General features: G+C 41.7%; 7 protein-coding genes across 7 annotated transcripts; 4 read left to right on the top strand and 3 right to left on the bottom strand.

Moving 5' to 3' along the window:
- Positions 1-207: 207 nt before the first annotated feature.
- BCR41DRAFT_301633 (hypothetical protein) lies at positions 208-974 on the bottom strand (the record flags this gene model as incomplete). The annotated part of the gene is made up of 3 exons (XM_022020632.1): positions 208-535; positions 616-742; positions 866-974. 3 exons carry the CDS (start codon positions 972-974, stop codon positions 208-210), a joined length of 564 nt encoding a protein of 187 aa, XP_021883926.1.
- A 384-nt stretch (positions 975-1,358) lies between these two features.
- BCR41DRAFT_420185 (isoleucyl-tRNA synthetase) lies at positions 1,359-5,552 on the top strand. The gene is made up of 4 exons (XM_022029860.1): positions 1,359-1,758; positions 1,957-2,024; positions 2,138-2,251; positions 2,372-5,552. Exons 1-4 carry the CDS (start codon positions 1,746-1,748, stop codon positions 5,396-5,398), a joined length of 3,222 nt encoding a protein of 1,073 aa, XP_021883925.1. The 5' UTR covers positions 1,359-1,745; the 3' UTR covers positions 5,399-5,552.
- A 1,871-nt stretch (positions 5,553-7,423) lies between these two features.
- BCR41DRAFT_292118 (Carboxylesterase) lies at positions 7,424-7,612 on the top strand (the record flags this gene model as incomplete). The annotated part of the gene is made up of 1 exon (XM_022020362.1): positions 7,424-7,612. A coding segment is annotated over one exon (189 nt), but the record flags the coding sequence as incomplete, so codon positions are not given.
- A 554-nt stretch (positions 7,613-8,166) lies between these two features.
- BCR41DRAFT_348758 (O-mannosyltransferase) lies at positions 8,167-11,731 on the bottom strand. The gene is made up of 10 exons (XM_022023360.1): positions 11,636-11,731; positions 11,424-11,530; positions 11,162-11,283; positions 10,740-11,044; positions 10,495-10,603; positions 10,308-10,373; positions 9,928-10,205; positions 9,269-9,832; positions 8,819-9,136; positions 8,167-8,684 (listed from the first exon to the last, which is right to left on the bottom strand). Coding segments are annotated over exons 1-10 (2,268 nt in total). The 5' UTR covers positions 11,637-11,731; the 3' UTR covers positions 8,167-8,286.
- Positions 11,732-12,295: 564 nt separating this feature from the next.
- BCR41DRAFT_301944 (peptidase M18) lies at positions 12,296-14,763 on the top strand (the record flags this gene model as incomplete). The annotated part of the gene is made up of 11 exons (XM_022020646.1): positions 12,296-12,562; positions 12,662-12,735; positions 12,850-12,876; positions 12,978-13,046; positions 13,151-13,256; positions 13,393-13,501; positions 13,611-13,906; positions 14,044-14,196; positions 14,296-14,449; positions 14,535-14,620; positions 14,713-14,763. Coding segments are annotated over 11 exons (1,392 nt in total), but the record flags the coding sequence as incomplete, so codon positions are not given.
- A 101-nt stretch (positions 14,764-14,864) lies between these two features.
- On the bottom strand, positions 14,865-16,761 carry BCR41DRAFT_384747 (C2H2 type zinc-finger-domain-containing protein). The gene is made up of 3 exons (XM_022027606.1): positions 16,519-16,761; positions 16,253-16,408; positions 14,865-16,133 (listed from the first exon to the last, which is right to left on the bottom strand). Exons 1-3 carry the CDS (start codon positions 16,553-16,555, stop codon positions 14,938-14,940), a joined length of 1,389 nt encoding a protein of 462 aa, XP_021883921.1. The 5' UTR covers positions 16,556-16,761; the 3' UTR covers positions 14,865-14,937.
- An 897-nt stretch (positions 16,762-17,658) lies between these two features.
- On the top strand, positions 17,659-19,088 carry BCR41DRAFT_301881 (kinase-like domain-containing protein; the record flags this gene model as incomplete). Its single annotated transcript, XM_022020641.1, has 6 exons — positions 17,659-17,859; positions 17,971-18,045; positions 18,132-18,238; positions 18,481-18,529; positions 18,624-18,710; positions 18,825-19,088. Coding segments are annotated over 6 exons (783 nt in total), but the record flags the coding sequence as incomplete, so codon positions are not given.
- Positions 19,089-19,405: the final 317 nt, after the last annotated feature.

Genomic DNA, 19,405 nt, shown 5'->3' with positions numbered 1-19,405 from the left:
AGAAGGGTCATGGCTTTACAGTGAACTGTTCTGACCCGATTGGATGACAGAACAGCCAGATAGTCACTCTCCACGCGGGCAAGTAGAAATCATGTGCAAGTATACATTCTCACGGCAGAGCAATCGAATCAAATCTTGTATTGTGGAAATGTTGATAGTAATTAAATGTTAATGTACATAATAAGGAACTAAAATCGTCCCGAACAATCAAGAAGCCGAAGTTGCCGATGCTATAAGAAACGCCCTGGCCTTGGATGCTGCATCCTGATTACCCTCTCTCCTAGCTTCCATCTCTGATTGATCATCCATAACCATATCTTCCGGAGCATTGTTATTGTCATCTTGATCTATATCGATTTGTTTATTTGGCAAATCAAGTTCCCAGTCTTGATGTGGTACACCCTGGATCTCATTCAATGCTCCCTGGACAATATATGTGTATGGTCCACCTTTCAAATGAGGCGTCGTCTCATATGCGATCAACAAATTGCATCGTGGACAATACAGCCTATATTGCTTCTCGAATTTATCTTGACTAGTTGATTGAAATTGTTGTCTTTGTTAATTAAAAAAAATAAAAATAAAAAAAAAAATAGGTGTAATGATGTATTTCACTGCACTTGCCTTCTCTTTACGATCTTGTTCTCTCCTTGAATGGTGTGTAGTCTATACATGCGCGTTGCGTTCTCAATGATCACTGCGTTATCTGTCTCTCTCCTGGGCAATTGACTTAACTCCATATCTGTAAATATGCCATTTTTTTATATTAACAATCTTGGTGACTTTAAAACAATCATTTTCTTTGTTCCTTTCAGATTATCCTTCTTTTCCTCTGTCTTTTTTTTTTTTTTTTTTTTTTTAGTACCAATTACGAGAATAAACTCACTGCAGAGACAGTAATATGAATGTAATCCCTGAGCTTCCTCCCGATGGTCGGACGATGAGATGATGCTGTTGCTAATGATCCTTGGCATGGCTATGGTAAAAGTCACCTCTGGCTATATCCTGTTCGTTCTTTCCTTTGACTGAATGTAGCTTTTTTTTTTTTTTTTTTTTTTAAAAATGCTTTCTGAGAAAAAGTTCATTATTCACACAGCGCGAGTGTTCTGACGGAAATTCCCCCGATCTTCCCCTTAAGCACATACTAAATGAAACCAAGTCAGGATTTCGGACGGTTGTTTGGAATTGACGATACCAACAACAGACCTTGAGAACTGCGAGATAGGGAGCAACTTAAGGCTTGAAGAGCACCTTCGCCCCTGTCTGATGTAAGTATCGACACAAGCTATAGCTTCTAGTCCGATTACCATTGTAAATATATGGCATACACGCATAGTAGGGGAGATAATAGGACAATGCTGCACAGAGCTGAACACATGTTGTGTCTCTTTTCACGTCACCTATTCAGCGGCGCAGGCACCTCAAAGCTCCTGTCAACTTCACAATTGACCTTATCGACATTAGTCAGAATTTGTCTTTCAGCCCTGACACAAACGGTACTAGGCCATCTATACTGCGCCGTTGGCACTAATGAAAGATACCACGCCTCCAAGGTCAGGTTAAGGAACAAGCACGCATTGCAACAGACAATCTTTTAGTTGATATCCAAATCCGTAAGTTGAGTCATACAAGCCATTGTCCTAACAATTGAACTAAGCCTCAAATAATAGTCCTGGCAAAGGTACAAAAAGAAAGAGGTTGCGGAAATTACATGTATTTACTCCACTCTTTCTTAATACATTTTCATGATGACTGACGGTAAGGAAATGACATGAGAGAAAAATAAAAACGAGGGATTGAAGACCTTCAGGCTCTTGTATCCTCCCCGTAAAGCTTATAGAAATACCAAGACGATCGGACTCTCTTTCATTCTTTCTTTTTTTTTTGCTCAGGCATTAATGAACAGTATATGGACTGCCAACTAATAATTGTCATTCCATACTTCATGCTATATAGGATCTGCTCAGTTCAACTTCCCCAAGGAGGAGGAAAAAATCCTCGAGTTCTGGCGTGAGATTAATGCTGTAAGTTACATAGTCTAAAAATCACCAATCAACTTGCAAATAGAAGGTGGAAAAAGAAAAAATAAGGCTACTCCTACTTATGGTTTACAAACATACTCCTTTGTCCAACACAGTTCAAGCGTTCCCAGGAACTTAACAAGGACAAGAAACCATTTACCTTCTTTGATGGACCTCCCTTTGCTACTGGTCTTCCTCACTATGGACATTTGCTCGCTGGTACTATCAAGGTATACATACTATTGCAGCAACACCATTTGCTATCCTTGTCATCCAATGTCTTTCTGTTTCCATCTTAAAATTTTAAACTTCTGCCGATGGCTAATGATCGTTTCTTATTATCGTATTAGGATATTGTTACTCGTTATGCTCACAGCAACGGCCACAGTGTCGAGCGTCGCTTCGGTTGGGACTGCCACGGTTTGCCCGTTGAGTATGAAGTAGATAAGGCTTTGGGTATTACTGGAAAGGCTGATGTCATGGCAATGGGTATTGACAAGTATAACGAAGAATGCCGTAGTATTGTGATGAGATATGCTGAGGAGTGGCGCCTGACTGTTGAACGTGCTGGTCGCTGGATCGACTTTGATAATGATTATAAAACCCTCAATGTCGAGTTCATGGAATCTGTCTGGTGGGTCTTCAAGACCCTTTACGACAAGGGTCAAGTCTACCGCGGATCCCGTGTTATGCCCTTCTCCACCGCCTGTCGCACTCCTGTCTCCAATTTCGAGGCGCAGCAGAACTACAAGGACGTCAGTGATCCCTCTGTCGTCGTCTCATTTCCCCTTGTCGATGATCCCTCTGTTCAGTTCCTTGCCTGGACAACCACTCCATGGACTCTTCCCTCTAACTTGGCTCTTTGCGTTAACCCTAATCACGATTTCATCAAGTTTGTGGATGAGGCCACCGGAAACACCTATATCATGGTCGAGAAGTGTCTCTCGATTCTTTACAAGGATCCTACCAAGGCTAAATTCAAGATCATTGACAGGATGAAGGGCTCTGACCTTAAGGGTATTAAGTACGTTCCTATTTTCAACTACTATTATGAGGAATTCAAGGACAGAGGATTCCGTATCTTGAACGACGAGTATGTTGAAGAAGGTGCAGGTACAGGCGTCGTCCATCAGGCCCCCGCATTCGGAGAAGACGATTACCGCGTCTGTATCAATCATGGTGTCATCACTGCTGATGGTCACATTCCCTGCCCTGTTGATGAAGCTGGAAAATACTTTGATGAGATCACTGATTTCAAAGGTATTCACGTCAAGGAGGCCGACAAATTGATTCAGAAGCACATCAAGGGGCTAAACCGCTTGATTGTCCAGACTCAGCTCAACCATAGTTATCCTTTCTGCTGGCGTTCAGACACTCCTTTGATCTACAAGGCCGTACCATCTTGGTTCGTTCGTGTCCAGCCTGTTGTTGACAGGATGTTGAAGAACAATGCTGAGTCCCGCTGGGTCCCTGGATTTGTTCAGGAAAAACGCTTTGCTAACTGGATTGGTAATGCCCGCGACTGGAATATCTCTCGCTCCCGTTACTGGGGCACACCCATTCCTATCTGGGCCACTGAAGACTTTTCGGAGATGCACTGTGTTGGCTCTTTGCAGGAATTGGAGGAGCTCACTGGGTGCGGTAAGTTGACCGACATTCACCGTCACTTCATTGACCATCTTACCTTCAAATCACCCAAGACTGGAAAAACTATGCGCCGTGTTGAAGATGTTTTTGATTGCTGGTTTGAGTCCGGATCTATGCCCTATGCCCAACAACACTATCCTTTCGAGAACAAAGAGTCATTTAAAAATGGATTCCCAGCTGACTTTATCTCAGAAGGTCTTGACCAGACTCGCGGTTGGTTCTACACCTTGTTGGTCCTTTCGACTCATCTCTTTGACACCCCCCCGGCCAAAAACCAGATTGTTAGCGGTCTTGTCCTTGCCGCAGATGGCAAGAAGATGTCAAAGCGTTTGAAGAATTACCCTGAAGTTAGCCTCATTCTGAATGCCTATGGTGCTGATGCTCTTCGACTTTACCTCATCAACTCACCTGTCGTCCGTGCTGAAACCTTAAAGTTCAAGGAGGAGGGTGTCAAGGAGGTCATCACCAAGGTTTTCTTGCCCTGGTACAATGCTTACAAATTCTTTGTCAACCAGACAGTTTTGTTGAAGAAGGAGTTCAACCATGACTTTATCTACAATGCTTCGTTGAAAAAGAGTGACAATGTTATGGATCGCTGGATGTTAGCTTCATGCCAGAGCTTGATAAAGTATGTGCGTGAAGAGATGTCCAACTACCGCCTGTACACTGTGGTTCCCCGTCTATTGCGTCTGATTGAGGAGCTGACCAACTGGTATGTCCGCTTCAATCGCCGTCGTCTCAAGGGCGAGAACAGTCTTGAGGATGCAATCCAGGCAATGAATACTCTATTTGAGGTCTTGTTCACATTGGTGCGTTGCATGTCACCTTTCACCCCATTCTTGACTGAGAATATGTACCAAACCCTCAAGAACTTTGTACCAAAGGATGGTAGTGTCGTGGACAATCGCTCTGTCCATTTCCTGTCATTCCCTGAGGTCAGAGAAGAATACTTTGATGATGACATTGAGCGTGCCATGTCGAGGATGCAGGCCGTTATCGAGTTGGGACGCACTATCCGTGAGCGTAAGACCATTAGCTTGAAAACGCCTTTGAAGGAGTTGGTCGTTATTCACCCTAATCCTCAATACCATGCCGATGTCAAGGCATTGGAGAGCTATATTGTGGATGAGCTCAACGTCCGCACATTGGTGGTTACTTCTAATGAGGCTCAATATGGCGTCAAGTACACTGTTGAGGCTGATTTCCGTTCTTTGGGTGCCAAGCTCAAGAAAGATGCTGTCAAGGTCAAGAATGCTTTGCCCAAACTCAGCGAGGAACAGATTAAGGACTTTATCAGGACTAAGAAGATTACGATTGAGGGTCATGATCTGAGTGAAGAGGATCTGACTGTGATTCGCTACTTCGAAGCATCTGATAACAGCTTGGAGACTAACACGGACAAGGATGTTTTGATCTTGTTGGATGTCAAGCGTTACCCTGAATTGGAACAGGAGGGTCTTGCTCGTGAGGTGATCAACCGTGTGCAGCGTCTGCGCAAGAAGGCCAACTTGGAGCCTACTGATATGATTCACATGTATTATGAGTTCACTCAGGATTTGAACAATGCATTGGAGCAGGTGATCAAGGGACAGGAGGAGACACTCGTCAAGGTGCTGAAGCGTACATTGTACCCAATCAGCAACAAAAAACCTACGGATGTTGTAATCATTGAGGAGGCACAGGAAGTCAACGGCTCAGCCTTCAACCTGACCCTTGTGCGCGATTTGTAAGAACAAATGGTTGCAATAGAACCCAATAGACTGACTTTCTCACATATCCATCATTTTTTTTTCTGCCCTTTTTTTCTCTACCTTTGCACATGAAATAAACAAACAATCTAGTCCCCATTCTTGTAAAAAAAATAAAATAAAAAAACCCATAGTGACATCTCAAACTTTTTGAACGATGGATGATAAATCGGGAATTGACCTGTTTTTATTAAGACATTAAGACAGGCTGAGCAATCTTTTTCCTAACACAACTTGACTAACAACATGCCACCTGAGGAGTACGCGCCATAGTCCTGAAATACCACTAGACCACTAGAACTGATTAAGCTTAATTGTGTAAGTTGGAGGGACATTTTGTACTTCAACCCATTGCCTCGTCTTCACCAGCAAATCGCTTCAATAATATACCTAGATATAAAGACCACTCAGATCATGAATATCGCTCTACATCTGCTAGTTGCATCATCCAAAAACATAGTGATCTAAACTAATGTAAATCCTGCTCTCACAAGCGCCACACGCGGAGCAGGGGTCAAGGTTAAAGGCAAATAGCCCATCGCAAGGCTATAGTGACAACAAATAACGGATAGAATAGTTTGGATCATTTGTTGAAGAAGATAACCAGCAGGATCGATAACATGGTCCTGACAAGGATGATATGAAGACAGTTATTAGTACAGTCGAAAGTGGTTTTAACGGCCAATTTCACCATGAATTTGACCATAAAAACCACATTCGACTGTAATCCCTCTGGCCCAGATGTATTTCAAAAATACGATAATTGGTGAATACGCTTTCCTCAAATAAACCGGAAATGTCAATAATTGTCCAAATGTAATTTCCTAAGATCTTTGCAAAGATCCCATACCATCATATACGATTGAATATGCGAAACGCCCTTTTGATTGTTTCAACCCAAGTCCCTCTAGCTAGGGTGATGAATCGTATATGAAACTATGGAAGCTCGAAATATGAACAAATCGAACTTGGAGTCGTATTCAGGAGCCGAGCCTTGGAGTCCGATATCATTCATTTTCACTTTAGTGTTTCTCGTCGCCAATGCTAGAAATAGACGAAGAATGAAGAGACGATAATCCTACTGTCCCTCGCATTAGTCATGGCTAGTGATCCTGGTCTTTGCTGCTGGTGTACTGACACGACGGGATGAATGACGAATTTGCAGAATGCTTCTCAATAATATGCAAGTGGATTGATCTCCATTCTGTGAAACAATAGCGTTTTCAATATCAACAATGATATGGGATGGGAACATCTGAGCTGAATCGCAAAGTCAATGATCTTGGGACTATACCATTTGGATGCAAGTAATTCCCCCTATTTTTAATGATAAAGAAGAGGAGTGATCTCTTCACGGCTCCATTCATCATTTATCCCCCCCCCCTCCTCGCCCTCCTCTGTGATGGAAAACATTTAAACTTGTCGACCTTGACGATGAGAATGTTGCTCTACGCTCAATAATAGGGAGGCTATAGTGTATAAGGCAAATTGTACAGGTAGGTGGATGAAAGTACGTGAGAATATGTAGGTCCACACATATCCCAATTAATATTATTAAAAACGTATACGTCTATCTGTAAAACAGTATGTATAGAATGCATGCATTTATTAGTCGATATCAGCGTCATGAAAGATACCTATAGCAATACCTTTAAAAGAAAAGTAAAAGTGCAGGAGGTGGGCTTCGTGACGGCGCCAATGCTACGCAACTCTATGGTAAGCTCTGATTGTATAACATAAAAGCTTCACCTTCTCATTGTATTGAATACAGAAATCAAAAAAAAAAAAAAAAAAAAAAAAAAAAAAAAAACGAATGGTTACTCAAAATAAGAGTTAACTCTCTTCAGATGCTAGCAATATGGTCCGCCAAGCAGCTAAGCTAGGGCGTCCTGTGGTCGTGGTTGTTCCCAACTATTGTATTAATTCCCATGGGTCTTCGCTTGCCCTGAGCTCCTTGAAGATATTAAATCAGATCCAAAGCTCACGACAGATTACGAGCGAGTCGCCGGCAACTGGGGACTTCAGGACCAGCGCCTCACGTTTGAATGGATCCATAACAATATTGCTGCCTTCGGTGGGGATCCTTCCAATATCACGGCTATGGGCGGACTGTCTGGCGCCACGAGCATCGGTTATCATATGTTGATCCCTCAGCACCGTGGTCTCTTCCACCGAGCGATTATGCAATCTGGCGCTTCGTCTAATCTTTCAACTATTCGACTCGAAGTGGAAGGGAAGCTTTATTTCGATTTCCTAGTCGATAACTTTAATATCCCTAAGGATTTGTCTGGGAAAGTGAAGCTCGAACAGCTAAAAAAAAGTGTCTGATAAGGAGTTGGGCCTAGCCGCATCTTCCAAGAAACTTCGAATGTTCTCGTCTTACATGGAAGGAGTGATGATTCCTGAAGACATCCGACTATGGACCCATAAAACTGATATGCATCTTGGGTTCGGACAAAAGGGAGTTTCGTCCCCAGTGATGTCCGAACGTGGTGAATGGAACAACGGGTTTTATCAGACGTGAGCACATGAGAAGGACCAACTGCTCCAAACTAAGAAATGTCATATCATCACGATCTTATAGCCGCCCAGAACCTGGCCAAAGTAGTTCACAATCACCTCACTATATAGGGGTGCCTCTAAGACCTTGTTTGCAATCACAGTTTGAACCAAAGTGGTATTAATAATGTAAATAGAATGGCCCGCTCTCTTTTTTTTTTTTTTTTTTTTTTTTTTTTTTTGATTAAATAAGGACATTCTATATAAAATATATTTTATCATTTTCTTAATGTATTGGGATGCCTTTTCATGGATACGTACGAAGGCTATATATGCCAATGTCTCTTTTTGCTTCCATCCTTCTTTTATCTTCACTTTGTGAAATGGAATTCCCATTGTGGAAGCAACTTGCGGCGCGCAAGAGCTGGAATGTCCAATGCACTTGTTCCGTACGAGAGCGGAGCAAAATACAGGAACGAGGCCAAGTGCAAGACAACGAGGGCCGCAGCAGAGATGTATGCAAGCGCAGGCACGACAGCACGCTGGAGACGGCGTGGACGCACCTCGGGGCCGGGTTCAGAAATTGGCGCATCCACACCCTCTACAAAGATAAAGCCATGGACAGCAGCGAGGACCATATATGAAAAGATTTGTGCGGGCATGTAGTGATGCAGGAATAAGGAGCGACCCATCAAGAAGAATGGAATATAATGTAAGATCCAGCCTACGAAAAAGAATCCTGTTGCATAGTAAAAGCGCTTTTGCACATCTATGGAATATGCGAACACAAAGTATTAATAAAAATGGTAAATACCCTTTGATTTGTGAGATTGTGAGATTGTGAGTTTTTTTTTTTTTTTTTTTTTTTTTTTTTTTTTTTTTTCAGTATAATATCAGTGTTACCTTGGTTGAGGGGATAGTAGCCACGACGGCGGCTCAAAATATCTGCACCAGAAATGCCGGCAATGACAGCAAGGCTTCCGACAGCAATCCACATGCCGATGGGGTTGCCGATCAAGTAAATCTGTTTGCGAGTGGTATCTTTGGTCCAGAAAGAGATTCCTTTGATTAAGAAGGGCCATTCGATAGGCTGACTCTGATACGGGTGTTTGCCCGTGAGTCCAGAATTATGAGCAATCATCTTCCTCTGCAATTCAAAGAACTTAAGGAAGAATGAACGGTGCTTGACAGGCTTTTCAGCCTCTTTGTTGATTTCTTCGGCTAAAATACAGAACGAGTAATGTTATCGACAGATATCAGTATTTAATATCATGAATACCCATATAAGGAGCATTTTAACCTCTCGATGTAAAATGTAATGCAAATTACTGAGTTATTTATGCTTCGACTTACCATCCTTGCCTTCGATACTATCAGACCACCACAACGTAGACTTATCCATAATATTCTTGTTGCCATTGACCTCTTGCTGCTCAAATCCCCAATCAGGTAGCTTTTGCTGATGGGTCCAGATAGCAACCTTAGTATCCATATGAATTAATTTGAAAGCGCTGGCCATTGTGCGCAACTTATCGCCACCACTGTCGAGTTGAATTCGGAACGTTGTCTCATTGAAGCGAGAACCATCCTCATAAGCAGAGTAGGTGGTGATTTCTTCATTGGTCGACATGGTAGGGGAAGCAACATCATGGGCTAAGAGCCATGAGTTGGTGGCGACATGCAAAAGACGAATGACATCCTTGTTCTTAATATTCTGGCCAAGTTTAGGATCATCAGGATTAGCACTAGCGATGTGCCAAATGTTATTAGGATCAGCATGAGCATATCCTGTCACCTGTTGGCCAGCACTACTGATGCGACCATCCTCATATCTTCGTGGGTAGTTGTGTGGGTGAGAATGCAAATAAACCGAGGTATCTTTGTGACGAATGGTGATGTTGTCTCCATATTTGATATCTAATCAAGATCCATGAAGCCAAGCTTTGTGAGATAAAAAAAAAAAAAAGACTAAGCAAAATCGCATGTCAAATGGATTCAGAAACACGACTTACAAATTCCGTCTGCCATCGTATTGCCATGCAATGTCTCCTGAAATTCAGAGCTCATGAAATCATCACCCGGACCGCTGTGAGTTAGGATAGCAAAATGCACGTAGAACCAGAAGAGATAGACGACTGTGGGTACCAAAATCAATGCAAAAGCACGAGCCCAGAAATGATTCATAAACTGCTGCATGGTCAATCGACGGCGAATATCCAACAGGATCCACAAGTCCCAAACCACAGCCACACCAATAGTCGCAACTGTAAAAAGCCCAACCATTTTGACGCTATTAGTGTTGATATTGATCATTGGCATTAATACATACTTATCCTTTTATAAGCTCCGTAATATATTGCAGAATGGGAATTGAGGTGATTAATTTTGGTACCTGGTAGTCAGGGCAATATTAACACCCGTGGCAATGAGCCATGTCCACCAACGAATGGAGTACGGACTATTCATAGAGGTGAGTAGAAGTTATTGATTTAAAAAATAATAGGGCTCTCACTGAAAATAAAATAAAAAAAAAAATAGCAATCCATGTCATGATGTTAAAAAAGCTACGGTGCACTTGCCTATTCCTGGTCTTGTAGAACCTGACGTAGCTGTAGATAGAGCAAACCATGAAGAAGACTAACATCGAGTCCAGCAAGATCAGGCGCGTTTGGGTAACCTGCATGTTGTCTTCATGAAAATTCGAAAAGAAAATGAATTGTACCAATCGTGATTGTGATTTAATCATCTGTAAGCATGATAGGATGTATAAAAAAAAAGATATGCATTTCTGGATCGATTAAAAAATCAAATCCTGGTGTCATACCAAAGGCGATAAAGAAGCCGGCGAGCGCGCATGTTACGATAGGGAATCCTGCCTCACGCATTGTCATGTACACAATGGGCACCGTCATTGCTCCAAGGAATGCTGGAAGGGCGCGAAGGCCAATATAAGGTACGTTGTTGGTAATGTAGTTATCTCCAATATTGTCAAAGAGAAAATGTCCATCATAACCGATAAAGTAACCCATAGCACCCAGCATCATCTTGGCCAGAGGCGGATGAACATCAAAAAAGTAGGATCCGCGAATGTAGTAGGATGCAAATTTGCCAAAATGAACCTCATCGAAACTATAGCGATGGACCATGGCGTTAAAGCAGGGACGAACGTGAGCAGGCTTTTTTTAACATCCATTGCACTCGTTAAGTTTACTCAATAGCGAGGAAACCTTCATATATTGCACTTACACAACCTCATCAGGCTCGTAGATTTTGTAGAAGCGAGTAGCGATGGCGAGCACTGTCAATATTGCTAAAACGGTCAGCGAACGCTTCTTTTCTGTTGGGGTAAACACGGATGTTACTACCGACTAATTGAACAGAAAACAACAGCAGTTTCTTGATTAGCTGTGATATTGGAGAACTCATTGATATCATAGGCAATCTTAAACGCGTGTAATAGTCTGTATGAGAATGATTGAGAGAGCCAATGGTAAAAAATGGTTCATACTGCTTTCACTTCAATGTCTTCAACATCTTCGTCTTCTGTGGATATCGCCGGTACAGCAGACATTAAGGTTGTCCGTTGTCGGAGGACCTTTTCAGGGGAATCCACCACTAAAAGAAAAAAAAAAAAAAAAAAAAAAAAAAAGACCCAAAGGTTAGTTTTGTCCTTTGTGAAATGTTGACATGAGTTGGAAAGAAGGTTATTTGCAGGCGTACTTTTTCCTTGAGAGTCGATGATGAGAGTTAGAGAGGGATGATCAAGACGAACAAAAAAAGAGGGAAGGAGAATGAGATTGTCAGAGGAAAGAAAGATGATAGAAGACATAGAAAGTGTGCTGCACAATTGGAAATAAAGGACTTCCACACTTACTTCCCATCATCATCTTCGACAAGCCGAGCTTCCCACGCTGCTTTCCAAGCCAATCTTTCAACGCGCTTCTTTCCCACAAACACAACTCACATAAAGAAAACTGATTCTTTCTTTGTTTTTCTTTTCACAGCATTGTTTCTTGATCTCCATTCGACATTTCCTAAACCATGGTAATGCTCGTTGGTCGACTTCTCTTACCTGCAACTGTTACTTCTATTACCCATGCTCGTATAGTTTGTAGACGAGTTTTCTTTTCCACTCTGTCCTGCTGGAACGTATGTTCACGGCAGACCCAAGCTCTGACTCCTCTCTTTCTTTCTTCTTCATACAAACAAGTCTACAAGCACTTCTTTTTTCTTCGTGTTTCCTTGTTCTATATCCCAGCCAGCAATCAAAAATAGCGTTGTTTTATATGTTCTCTTTTACAAATACCGTCAATTGGTTCAATTGGTGTTAAATGAATCGTCCATTTTATATCTTATTGATAGACTGAAATCCACCCTGCTCCCATCGAAGCTCAAGACTTCTTGAAGTTTGTAAACCAGGCGCCATCACCTTATCATGCTGTTGAGCAGGCTGCCCTTCGTCTGCGCAAGGCTGGTTTCCAGGAGATTAAGGAAAGGGACAGCTGGGACGGTGTCCTCAAGCGCAATGGCAAATACTATTTCACTCGTAACAAATCGGCTCTCATTGCTTTTGCTGTCGGAGGCAAATACAAACCTGGAAATGGTTTCTCGGCCATTGGGGCACATACAGATTCGCCTTGCCTGAAGGTACATTAAAAAAGAAATCAACTAAACTTTTATGTATGTCAATAATAAAATCATTTCACCAATGTCATCAATATATTTTTATTTCCATGGGTTGAATAGCTCAAACCTGTATCCAAGAAGGAAAAAGTGGGATATCTTCAAGTTGGTGTTCAAACCTATGGAGGCGGTCTCTGGTAAGGGGATTTTTTTCCCTTGCAGTTCGGTGGTTCATGCAATGGGATAGTCATTTCTTGGTCCATTGTACCTAATAATAATGTCTCCATTTAACTACTTCATCTCTCTACTAGGCATACTTGGTTTGACCGTGACCTGAGGTAAAATGAAGTAACTTCGTTCTCTTTTTCTCACATCTTAAAACACAATTATCGCAGTTGACTCTAACATTTACGAACTCGACATATTTACTAATTCCCAGCGTCGCAGGAAACGTCGTCGTTGAGACAGAGGACGGAAAATTGGAGACCCGCTTGGCTCGCATTGATAGGTAAGTGTGGAAGATCTTGCTCATTATGGGTTGCTTTGAAGGGTTACTATTTCAGCATGCAAAGCATCGTAATATTGATGATTCTCTTTTCGATTTCTGTCAAGACCTATTCTTCGCATCCCCACGCTGGCTATCCACTTGGACCGCTCTACAAGCGCCGATGGCTTCAAGTTTAATAATGAAACCCATTTGACTCCTATGATTGCAACTGTCACCAAAAGGTCTGTTTAATATACCTATTTACAGCTTACAGCTTTTCTTTTTCGTACAACTGCTGTCTCTAGATCGAACGCTTATAAAATTATGATCTGTTTGTTTTTGTGATTAAAATAGCTTGACTGGCGAGCCTACCAAGCCCTTGAAGCCTGATACAGATATCAACGGTGATATTCCAATCTCTGAGAAGCACCAACCTATTCTCCTGCACTTGCTTTCCAAGGAGCTCGGTGTTGCCGGTATGTTGTCTGTTGACTCTGGAAAATAGCATACAATTATTTCCGAAATCTCAATTTTATTTTTTTATTTTATTTTTTTAAATTTTTATCCGGCTGCCACATGCTACAGTTGACAAGATTAAGGATTTTGAGCTCTGCTTATATGATACTCAGCCTTCTGCTATCGGAGGCGCCTACAATGAATTTATCTTCTCTGCCCGTCTTGACAACTTGATGATGTCGTTCTGCTCCATCGAAGCTTTGATCAAGAGCTTAAAGTCGGACAAATCATTGGCCAACGATCCCAACATTCGCCTCGTTTCGCTTTTCGATAACGAGGAAGTTGGATCCACCTCTGCCTATGGCGCGGATTCCAACATGCTTCCTAGCACCTTTGAGCGCCTGAGTTCGGTTTCTTATGATGGTGTAGCTTGTAGCCCCCATGTAAGAACCTTCAACACCTATTACTCAGCATGAACACGAAGACATAAGAACGAAATAGTCACAAGAGGAAAAAAAATGATACTTTAACTTTTTTTTATTTTTTTTATTTTAATAATTAGTCTGCGAATGCCTACTTGGAGGCTCTGCATAAGAGTTTTCTGATCAGTGCAGATATGGCCCATGCTGTCCACCCCAACTATTCTGAGAAGCACGAGGACGGTCATCGTCCTCATATGCACAAAGGAATTGTCATTAAGGTCAACGCCAACCAGGTAAGGCATTGAAGATGACCGACATTTTATTAAAAAATTACCGTTAAACTAGGACTAAGTTGACTATTGTTTTGTCTCTACCTCTTTTACAACTACTAGCGTTACGCCACTACTGCTCCCACAGCTGTTGTCCTGCGCGAGGCCGCTAAGAAGTGTTCTGTCCCACTTCAGGAGTTTGTTGTCCGCAATGATGTTCCATGTGGTTCTACTATCGGTCCTATGCTCTCTGCCAAACTCGGTCTCCGCACTATTGGTAAGTTTTAAATGTATTCATAACAGAGATTTTGGTTAGTATTGTCATATTAACTAAAGCATCGTTTTCTTCAATCAATGTCTAGACGTTGGAAATCCCCAGTTGAGTATGCACTCTATTCGCGAAATTTGTGGTACTGAGGACGTTACTTTGGCCATCAAGCTGTTTGAGGTAGACTATCTTTTGTTGAATGTTTGTATTATCAATATGGAGATGGGGATATAAAGATTCTAAATGCTTTTATGCTTTTTTTTTGCTATCAGAGCTTCTTCGAGGAGTTCCCATCAATCGATGCTCGTCTGACTGTCGACTAAAGAAGGAAAAATGTCAAGTATTGAGTATTAATCCAATATTTAGAGAAGAACACAAAAAGAGCTTTCGATGGAATAAAGAAAAGATACACTTTTTTTATTGTGTGTATATTTAACAAAATATGAATGATGGGGGAGCATTTTTCGAGTGAGAGTAACAATTATTCGGGTCCAAGTCTATACTTTAGTACCAAAAGGTGCACCACAGCGGCGGCGACCGGTGAGGTTGTTGCTGGTTGACAACTTTGTAGCCATCCTACTACGCTTCTCTGATTCGTAATCCTGGGCACTTGCAATCATAGTTGCCACCTGTTCTAGTTGAACATGGCTCACAGCCAGCGTAGAATCCGATAACTGGTTCTGTGATTTGAGAAGAGCGTCTGAGACTTTCAAACCAGGGTTATGAGGATCATTAGCTAAAGTAGAGTCCTCGTTCGCTTCTCCCTCTGCTTCAGTGGTCGTCGTGGAGGCAGTGGTAGCATCAGTAGATTCAGATGGGCGACGGTGTGCACGTGGGGCGAGGGTTACAGTCCTAGACTCAACCTTTTGACGGCGAGCTGCATCCTTGCGTGCGAGACGACGGTTATTAAGAACAAGTTCATTGGTGAGGGGATCGACATAGATACCAGAGTTGTTATCGTCCTGCTTGTCTAAAATCCAGTTACCATCCTCGTCCAAGAGAACCATGTTTAGCCTCCGTTGATCTTCATCGTCCATATCCATAGAACTGTTCTCTAATGATTCTCTAGGCGTACTATCATTGACATTCTCATCATAGTCGACAGGCAAGTAGAAATCTGCGTATTCTCTTTCAGCACCTTTCTCCATTGAAAGCTTGCAGTGACCCTTGTCGATCATATGTCTTCGAACGCTCGCAAGACTAGAGAAACCACCATGTAGCTCTTGATCTGGTCGAAGGTTTTGAGTAAAGATCGAAGGAGTACACCAAAGACAATCATAATTCTCGAGCAATTTCTCAGCTAGATAGGTCAACATGCCTGCAAGGTCAACTAGGCGTTCAGAAGAAGGCAAGAAGAATCCGTGGGTAGAACGCATATGTGCATAGTTGGCGGTCGCATCTTCTGCTTCATTTGAACAGAACAAACAAACGGTTTCGTTTGGCTGGCGTTCTGTTGGTGTTGAAATAGTATTTGCATTATTGATCGGTGCTGAAACTGCTTCAGAGTCTTCCAGAGCCTTGTTGGTGGTAGTGCTTTCAACCTTTTGCTGCTTCTTTTCATAAGAAAGAACAGTTTGCTTGTGTTTCTTTGAGTTGACATGATTATCGTAGGCTTGCAAAGAAAGATATTTTTTACCACAAGGGATACATTCTGGCTGTGGTCCCTCCTTCGGGTTAGCTTGTTCGCGAGAGGCTATAGGATATGGATAAACGGATCGATAAACTTAGTTTGTTAATAGTCTCCTTTGTAATAATGACTAGGATGATGAGATGATGAAGAAAGAATAAATTTGACTAATTGAATAGCCTTACCATGAACCAGTTGTGTAAAAACTTCGGAGGATACAGGAGGCAGGTAGACCATCTTGCGCTTTAGGTTATAGGTGTGCCAGTCAGACTTGTGATGTAACTGCTGGGTCTCAAGTGAAGGGAGACGGATGGCACAGGTCAGGCATGTTGTGGATTGACCTAGAAGGTGAAGGGCAAAGACATTATTTTATGAATGTTAGAATCATAGTAGTGATAAATGATGCTTGACATTATTTTAATGCTTTGTTATTAATTATTATGGTCGTTACCGATGGTCGCAGCGGGGATGTCGACAGCATAAGACATGTTGTTATTTTTCGTATTATATAACGCTGTAATAATTTTGAAAGTTGAAGTCGTAGTGGCAGTAGCAGTATACAGAACTTGTGATGAGATGTGAATGAATAAAATAAGTTAATATGAAGAATGAATGACAGGAGAGAAAGGAATAAGAGAAAGAGAGAAGATATTTATAATGGTACCCAGTCTTCCATGAGCTGACTAATGGGACCAAGGATTGTCCATTTTTATTCGACAATGACCAGAAAAGCAGATCTTTTTAAACTCCCGCAGCAACTCACTGACTGCGTCCAGAAATTAGAGTTTTGCCAATTTTGCTGCGTCGCAATTTTCATCTAATTGTCTTAAATTGTCTGATGTTTTAAATGTTTTATTTCCTCACACAGACATGTTTTAATGAAAGGCGAAGTCAGTTGTAAAATTTTTTTTAAATGAATTTCGATACAAATTGAGTTCTTCCCCAAAGGAAGGAAGGCGTCATGACTATCAACATCATTCCTGTACGCGCAACCCTTCTTCTAATGGTTGACAACAATGATGAAATGACAACATTCCCCTCCTGCCCAGGTTTCTTAAGCAGACGTTTGTGCGTCCACATGATATTAAAAAAAGGGGGAGGGGAAAGAGTATCCCAGAATAACATTTTGTAGGTCATGCCCCTCTGACATGAATTATAGATAAAAAAACGTTACAAGGAGTAAAGAGTGAAGGATGTTCCAAGGAAAAAAGAGTTCTTACCACTCTTCTTCGCTTCTTCCTCTTCTTCTCATTCCGATTCTACTCATTCACTCATTCACTATACTTACATTCGTCTGTTCCAAACTCACTGCAACCCTAACTGGAGCTTCACAGCACAGCATAGCATAGCATAGAAAAAAAAAAAAAAAAATAAGACGCGTTCCTGAAATTTCAAGCACAACAACATCTCATTATCCACCTCATTCATTGCCCCTTTCCTCGTTATATACTCATCATAGGCATAATTACAACCAGGACGACAACTATCACTAACTACCACTACTACTATTGCCATAGTGACTACCACTACTGCAACTACTGCCATTAAAGCGGCGCCACCACACAACTATTATCATTGATACTGCTACAACATGCGAATCCAATGGTCAGATCTAAAGACCTTTGATATCATTGGGTCCGGTTCCTTCGGGCGAGTCTTTCATGGCGACCTTCTTGGCACAGAGGTTGCTATTAAGGAATGCGTTCGATCAAACTCTAAAGCCTTTGATGAAAAGTACTTTAAACGCGAAGTTGACATTTTGAAACAATCCAGACATCCCAACATCGTTCAGGTATTATTTTATTGTTATTTATCTTCATTCGAAGCAATATCTCCTACTCCTCTCTCTATTACATACTAATAAGTTTTTATTTTATTTTATTCCTATTCTCCTTATTTCAAGTTCATGGGTATATGCAAACGGAAAAAGCGCTTTTATATCGTGACTGAGTTTCTCCCACTCGGAAACCTTCGACGGGTAAAGATAAAAAGGAAAGGTCCCTCAGTTATTATGGCTATTATTTTCTTACGCCCTCATTTTTTTTTTTTTTTTTTTTCAAACAGTGGATTCAAGATGAGACAAAAGAGTTTGGATGGGATACTCGAATCAGTTTCGCAATCGATATATCTTTGGCGTTGGCGTACTTGCACCACAAGAATATCATTCATAGGTAACGAACTTAAAAAAAGGGTGATCATCATTACGCCTTCGCTTTTTTTTTTTTGCCTCCATTTTTCTATAGTCGCAGTAAAAATAAATAAATAAACAGGAGAGGGGCACATGGCCCTGCAGGATGCAAGGGGACTGTAATTAAGAAAAAAAGGGACAATCACAATCTTATTTCCATCCTCTTGCTTACCCCTATTTTTCACAGTAATTCGACACTAAAGACAAAACTTGTTTTCTTAATAGGGATTTGAAAGGCGAGAATTTGCTCATCTCTGAGAACATGCGCATTAAGGTAAGGTGAATAATCATAATAGCAGCGGTAGCAATAAAGGAAGAAAATCCTCATGCTGTTAACACTTGATGTCCTTGTTGGTAATACATGTTAGGTCTGTGATTTTGGATTTAGTCGCGTGGAGGCCAAGGATGATGATGAAATGCGAAGGATCAGTTACTGTGGTACTGATGGATATATGGTAAAAAATCGATGAAGGGATTATTTTTTTTTTTTTTTTTTTTTTTTTTTTAATGATAAAAGGGATCTGACTTCCACTCACCCCCTCCATTACGACCCCTTATTTAAAAAATAGGCACCCGAGATACTTTTGGGTGAAGACTTCGATTGTAGTGTTGACGTGTTCTCATTCGGCATTGTCCTTGCAGAAATGATGGCTCGACATGTCGTGGATCCACAACATTTCCAACGCGTGCCTCCTGATATGAGTGTCTCTCCGGATGAGATCTTATTTCGAGCTCAGCCTGGATGTCCCATTGAGCTTGGAGAACTCGCTATCCATTGTGTCCAACCATTACCGCAGAATCGCCCTAAACTAAAACAAATAGTCGAACGCCTGACAGCAATTGAGAACGTGGATATCCATGTAGGAACTACTCTGGTGGTCGCGCCCTCAGTCGCCAGGGCTGCAAGGAACATGATGAGGAAAAAGGAGGTAGAGACTAAAAGATTACAACAACAGCAGCATCACCTCTATCAGCATCAGAACCAACAACTATTAGCTCATGGAGATGGGCTCCAAATGGGCCAGCTTCAATTCTATCCAGAGGCGAGCTCAAGTATACATGGTGAGGCCAATACTTGGAGGATGACAGATGACGAAAACTTGTCGTCGCACATGGCTGAGAGCATGCAGAATGGATCCCAGAGTACGTA

Source organism: Lobosporangium transversale, assembly GCF_002105155.1.
Source record: "Lobosporangium transversale strain NRRL 3116 chromosome Unknown BCR41scaffold_8, whole genome shotgun sequence".
NCBI classification, from domain to species: domain Eukaryota; kingdom Fungi; phylum Mortierellomycota; class Mortierellomycetes; order Mortierellales; family Mortierellaceae; genus Lobosporangium; species Lobosporangium transversale.
The sequence above is the reverse complement of the archived record's forward strand: the minus strand, read 5'-3'. Positions and strand labels throughout refer to the sequence as shown.